Here is a 7,049-nt window from a genome sequence, read left to right on the forward strand (position 1 = left end):
ACTTCTTGTTTCCATCAAAATTCAACTTGGGTTCTGGTAAATCCCACTTCTGACACCAAATGTACCGTGGATGGCCGAGTATCAAACTCTTTCTTCTGCTTCCAACTTTTATTCCACTCGGTATCACTTTAACTACGGAACAGGAACAAACTAACTTCAAAATTACCGTCAACTTCACAAACAATAACAATAACCGACGGAAAACTTGCTCTTCCGACTCGCGGGGATCAACCTCTTCTGCATCCGGTCGCTCCTGTCACTTCACTTCCCCTGTGTGGTTCTCGTCGTCGCTTATATAGTTTCCTCCAGGTATCCCAGATAGCTTGTCAGTATCATATTTGACAGTAAATGGGGCCCAAACGGGGCTCCCATTTACTGAAATACGATTTCGATCCCCCATTCCATACGTGAGTACCCCAGGCCATTTCCGTTACTATATAGTTAGCTATATAGGCCACCCGTAGCCTCGTGCAGTTCGGATATTCTGGTGTATCTGTCAGCCGATAGGACGCCTCTCAGGAACTATTTTGGGCCCTTGGAACACACCGTCTCGTGGAATCGCTGACAGAGTGCCAGATAGGGGAGCCGTAAGTCCGTATGGGCCTTATAGTGGAGGAGAAGAGCAGAAGTTTGTTTTGAGGTGATAGAATTGAATTTAGCGCCAGAAGAGAGTATTACTTTCTTTGGACCATGAAAGTCTTTGGTATAGCATAGTCAACTTGCTTATTGAAATGAAGTCGTGGGTCTAGTTCGAATACGAGGTATTTCACTTCTTGTACTGGTTTGATTGGGGTAATTTCGACCATGAGTGGTAATAGGACTTTATTGTTAGTGAATTTGCGCAAAAAGATCATAAATTCGGTCTTCCTGGGATTCACTTTAAGTTTCCATTTGTCGAAATACGGCGTCAATAAACTCAGGTGATGTGCAATGCGAGATTCCGCAGCATGAGCATAGTAAGACGATGTGTAAAATAGCCATATCATCCGCGTATTGTGCTATTTTTGTAGTAGGAAGCTTTGAAATGTATGTTGCATACAATGTATGCAGCAACGGCGAAATCACTGGACCTTGTGGTACTCCTTCCGCGATGTGTCTTTTGGCAGAAGTGGAATTCTCCACTTTCACCTGGATGGTACGGTTTTTTAGGTAAGACGCAGTAAGAGAAACTAGGTAGGTGGCAGTGAATGCACGGCAGCAATTTGTACAGTAGGCCTGTGTGCCAAACTGTGTCATTTCATATCGAGGCCCTTTCCATATCGAGAAGCAGCATTACCGTACTTTCAAGCTTATTAAATGATACATAAGCATCCGTTACGATCCTAGCAATCTGCAGCGTTGTGTTGTGTCTTGGTCGAAAGCCAAACTGCTGAATCGGATTGAAAGCGAAATCGTTATCTATCGATTTAACTTGAAAGATGGTCGACTTTCTTATTCGATATCGGTCAAGAAACTGGAACTTATCGATTTAACGTCGGCATTTATTTTCTACTTGTTTATGTGTAACTTCTAGCTCAAAACAGATCCATAATTTAAATCTTGGTAAAAAATTAATTCATGGCGATTTAGATCACATTTACCACGTTTAATGCCAGGAAGCAATTAGTTTTAGCAAGAACTTACTTGCAAGTGGAGACGCCTCGCACCCCCGTACGCACGCCAGAAGCGTAACACTTGGAACTTTCATATTTTGTTCCATTGTCAAATACATCATCTTGTCCTACATATTCGTTACCCTCTATTCCATACAACGTAAATGTTCCACTCCGATGCAATTTGACGTTGCTGAAAAGTGAAATTAAAGTATGTATTCAAGTTGCGAAACCGAATAAGCTTTTTCGGTTCAAGTTTTCATTTGACTAAAAAAAGTTTTTTCCATCTGAAGATGATGCCAGTTGTAGCTTCTCTGGAATTTATTGCCCATACTTGATACCGTAATTTACTTAATTAATAAGACTGTGTGTCATCAATGTTTTACTTCTATGACAAAGAACGGAAATAACCGAATGCTAACACAGAAATGAATAACGAATGATAACATTTGATATAATTTGTGTATTATCTTCGATCTCGTTCAACAAATACGTCACTCTTTATAACGTGCAGACATTTGTGCACTACCCAAAGGGAAGAATTTATTGGAAATTTGGACTAGAATTTGTTAATAGCTGGAGGTTGATGGTAGTGAAATATATTTTTATTTGCTATAAACTAAAAAATCACTTATTGGATTGGATACACTTATAATCTGTTAATTGATAATATAATGATTTAAACTCAACATATATCCAAAGCTCAAGTGATAAAAGTTGCATGAAAGTCGGAGCCAATGCTTTCATTTCAAAATATAAACCTCTTCGGACAAACATATATGACCAATCAAAATCATGAGCTAATAAATGAAACGCGCAACCATGAATAGAAGCACACCACATCGCTGCTGTTGAACACTTGCAATTGTTGAAAAAAAAATTACAAAAATATAATTGTGTCATACCTGCACATATCGGGTGAAAAAATAGCTACTTCTTTATCATCATGTGGAGCATACCATAACTCGCCAGAAGAACCGTTAACCACAGCGCATTCTCCTGGATAGTACGAAGTTTCATGCTCATAATTCCATCTGGTTATAAGTCCAAGCTTCCGAATATCATTGCCGCCGCTGTACATATTGAAAACACCATCATATGTAGCGCTTCCATTTCTCTAATAAGATATTTAATTTTGCAAATTAAAACTAGAATTTCACACGATTGAATTGAAACATACTTGTTTTTCATGATATTTACTTAACTATTTACATTTTCACAATTTTTAATTTGCAATGGGTTGCTAAGCAGAAAGTAAAATCTACGCGGCAAATTACAATAAAATGAAACGAAATCAATTCAATCAAGGAACAACGACACACATTGTAATAAATAGAAAAAAAATTGAAGATTATGTCAACAAATAATTTAGAATTTAAGTGTCTAATATATCTAAAGAGATAATACATTTGTTAGTTGTTGATAACATAACAACATAAAGTTGATAAAAACTTTCAACTTGTTTTGTTTGAACAAAGAGATCATTTAAATTTTGAAATTTCCGAGGGATTAACAGTTGAGCAGCATTAAAATCTAGCAGTGCTTTTAAAACCTTGATTGGTAGTACGTTCTTATTTTAATATTCCTAAAATCTGCAAGTCCTTGTATAAATTATATGTAAGTTTGTACTCACATCGACAAACCATCCAAATTTTGTGAATGGTAAATTGAAACCAGATATATTGAGCTTCAGTGCAATATCTATTAAGCCATCATCGTAACCATCAAACAACAACTCTCGAACATTCTTATGAAGGAATAGCGATTCACCTTTCTCTTCCAAAAAAAAGTTAACAGCTCTTTTTACTAAGTAATGCTCATCTTTTATCACATTGGCTACAATCTAAAAGTGTGAATAACTCTATTATTTTAATCAAAATTGTCACTTGCGCGCTTTTATGAACTTACAACAACTAGTGGATTGAGAATGGTAATAACATCCTCTAGAGTTCCATTAGATTTATCAGCTTCAAAATGCCATAATCTTTTATTAAGGTAAGTTATGGTATCGTTGTCATGAAACGTTACGTTGTCTCTAATATGATGTTCATAAAACACATATGGCCCCAAATCGACAAATGCTGGTTTGATTCCCGAATCTTTCGCGACTAAATGAGCGTTTGTCCAATTAAACATGTGGAATTCTAAATACATAGGAATAGGCGTTTCTTTCCACATTTTAAAACCCTTCGTCTTTTCGCTGCACACTGATAATTCCTAAAAACGATTCAAATATTGCCATTAACAAATAAGTAAAACTTCGTTATGATTCTAGCTTCTAGGTAAATTCATTTAATTGTCGATATGCAAGATATTTCAAGCCACGTAAAATAACCTGTAATATGTCGAATAGTTTATCCTGATTTAGCTCAAAGCAATTAAAGGATGGGACACAAAAACCGTTTTATAAAATTGCTGACAGATCCTAAACATTACCCAATGGTGCAAAAGTACTTGTAGTCTTGTACAAAAGTTTAAAAGATTCCAATAATTTTATTCCGATTTTTTTGCCAAATTCATATAATAAAATGTACAAATGCCATGATTGATTACCCAAGTTTAGTAGCGATCGATCAGTTCAGACATCCGATCCTTTCTACTTTTCCACATATCGATACATAAGTGAAATTTCTTGAATAACCCTTTATAAGCATACCAATATCAAGAAATATCTGATTGATAAATATTGGAAACACTCTATAATATTTTTCCAAAGTACCTCTACTTTCAGCCTATTAATTGTTACTACTACGTTATTTTAAGAATGATTGTACCTTTTGACTTTATCGCACAATTCTCTTGTGAATGGGTTGTACCTGTTAAATAAAAATCAATTCCTGGGCTTCAATCATTTATTGTCTCTATTTATCAATTAAAATACGTTTCGGTGTTTTCCATCATCATCAGTTTTTCTGTATAAATTTTGGTGAAAACAACAACAGAAAAACTGATGATGGTGGAAAACACCGAAAAGTATTTTAATTGATAAATAGAGACAATAAATGACTGAAGCCCAGGAATTGAGTTTGATTTGGAATTGAAACACAGTCAGGAAAGTATGTACAATGAAGGATAATGCTTGGGAGTATGGCATGGCGGATCGTGTGGAGGAGTGTGTTTTAAGGAAGAGATATGGAAAACTGAAGGCAAAACTGGCAAGAGAAAAGAACCGGAAAAACTTTTTGACCAGATGCAAGAACCTTACCGTCACACCAAAATTTATACAGAAAAACTGATGATGGTGGAAAACATCGAAACGTATTTTAATTGATAAATAGAGACAATAAATGACTGAAGCCCAGGAATTGATTTTGATTTGGAATTGAAACACAGTCAGGAAAGTATGTACCTGTTAAATAATAAATATTAATGTAATTGATGTAACCTTTTGAATTTTGAAATTTTCGTCTATTTATTTCAGAAACCTTTAACGGGTCTGATAATAAAGTTTCTTTTCATTGTTCTTCATTATTACACAAATTGTTATTCGTTGACATGGAGCATCCAGTGTAATTTCATCCACAACGTTAAGCTGAAATGCTAGGTTTATATTGTATATTTTACGCTTATAAGCAGTCAGGATTAAAAAGCATTAAAATCTTCGAAATAGTGCTTAAAAATGCACAACATTCTTTTAGTGGAGTAAAAAGATATATTTTTTAATTGTTTCCAATTAAATTTAATGTAATGAAATGTGAAATAAAATAAATAAACGAAGTTTTCTTAAATACATTTATTCTAATTACTTCAAAAACTTGAACAGCTTTCGCCTAAAGCTAAAATTATTTGAAATAAAACAGGAAACAAATAAGTGAAATTATTATTATTTCAAACACGAAATTACTAAATATTCAATTAAATATTCTATTGTAAAATTTTACCGCCTACCACTAAGAATATTTTTATAAGTAGAAAAACTTATCTCCGCGTCTACCCCTGTTATAGGTGCACAGGTATCTAAATTTTGATGCCATTGCTGCATCACGATCAGCAATGACTGTGATATTAGACCGTAGGATAAGCTCATGAGAGATAGATATGAGCAGATAAGAGAAAATAAATTATCAAATTCGATGTGTATATCTTTATGAATACTTTTCTAAACCTAGCATTTGAGTGGATTGTTTGCATTAAATTGTTGGTCTTATTGCAATTTTTTTAGTCGTAAATAAGCGCAAACAATTAAAATAAGCACACAAATGACAAAAAAGCATTATTATGGATATGAGTGGTAATAGTTATTTCAAACAAGTGCATGTAGATAGTTATTTATACGCATAAATGTAAAAATGGAAAATAGTTTACCATATTTCCGTAATGGTTTTCTAACAGGCAGGCCAGGCGGCCTCATTAGTGAAATATTAAAAAAAAAACGTGATGTTGAGTAAACATTGCATATAATATGTGCTTTTATAAAAAAAACATGCCCTGAACTAAATGTACTTTATTTTTTTCCTATGGCAATTCAACAAACCGTTTATTGGATAATTACTTTTAAAAGTCTTGTCGCAAGTAAAAATATAGCAGTAACTCGTTTCAAAGATTAGCACAGTTAAGTGCTGCACTCGATTTTATGGAAAAATGATTTCTGATAATGATGTTCAGTAATTATATACACCTGATACGTGGGAAAAGGACTTTGATATTGTCTGTACTTTCTGCTTTATATTATCTGTACATCTGCCTGCACTACAAGATATCTGCCAGAAGAAACTGTAACTTTGAAACCCGGCTTCAAGTAAATGATAGTTGTTGTGTCCTACCCTTTAAAAATGAGACACATCAATGTCTAATTAATTAAATGTAATCAACGTAAACTGCATTATCCCGTGCAGGTTGAGCTACCCATCGGGCGCGTCCCCAGGTGGCGGATAGGGGGAAGGCCGGTCAGATATGTCTGACCGGTTAGCGACGGCCATAAGTGAAAGTCGTGGTATAAAACCCACGGATCTGGATCGAAAGCCGTCGCCGCAGACCAGCTCGTGGCTCAAACCGCAAACCGCCAGCAGTGCAACGACTCCCGTGGCTTCGGCCTCGAGATAGGTGCTGCAGGGGGTACGGGGATCTTGGTTTCACTATCTGGATCGCGTGATGAGGTCACTATAACACCTCCCAATTCTTACGGTATAGTGCGCGCCAAGAGATGCAAGGCTGGGGGGAAGCCCAACCAATAGCGACTAACCTTGAGGCAACAGGCGCACCTCATTGTATCAGCCTTACCCACACATGCAGAGCTCTGTGTGGGTGGACCAACCTTTCCCTAGCTGCTCTCGGGAGCCGCCAGACGGAAGAAAAAAATGGTTAGGGACAAAGAAAAGTTTGGACCAACCAAAACTGTACCAGATACACCCTCGGGGGAATCAGCACATACCAAGCAAGCTGCCACGACTGGGACGCAAAAGCGACACCGGTCGGATGGCAGCACACCCGATAAACCGCAACCTAAGCGGCCGTGTG

At 36.2% G+C, this 7,049-nt stretch overlaps 1 protein-coding gene across 6 annotated transcripts in view; it reads right to left on the bottom strand.

The window, feature by feature from the left end:
- Positions 1 to 7,049, bottom strand: part of LOC109535814 (protein croquemort) — a 19,410-nt gene that overhangs the window by 4,139 nt on the left and 8,222 nt on the right. For 5 of the 6 annotated variants that reach the window (XM_019901823.1, XM_019901821.1, XM_048661081.1 and 2 more), the window contains 4 exons: positions 3,501 to 3,809; positions 3,226 to 3,435; positions 2,498 to 2,709; positions 1,624 to 1,785 (listed from right to left, as the gene is read on the bottom strand). In XM_019901823.1, the coding sequence (XP_019757382.1) occupies positions 1,624 to 1,785; positions 2,498 to 2,709; positions 3,226 to 3,435; positions 3,501 to 3,809 (893 nt within the window). The remainder of the gene's footprint in view (positions 1 to 1,623; positions 1,786 to 2,497; positions 2,710 to 3,225; positions 3,436 to 3,500; positions 3,810 to 7,049) is intronic. The other variant, XM_048661080.1, reaches the window with a different exon arrangement.

This window comes from Dendroctonus ponderosae, unplaced genomic scaffold (genome assembly GCF_020466585.1).
Source record: "Dendroctonus ponderosae isolate FM_Combo_2020 unplaced genomic scaffold, Dpon_F_20191213v2 Dpon_F_20191213_1, whole genome shotgun sequence".
Taxonomy (NCBI): Eukaryota; Metazoa; Arthropoda; class Insecta; order Coleoptera; family Curculionidae; genus Dendroctonus; species Dendroctonus ponderosae.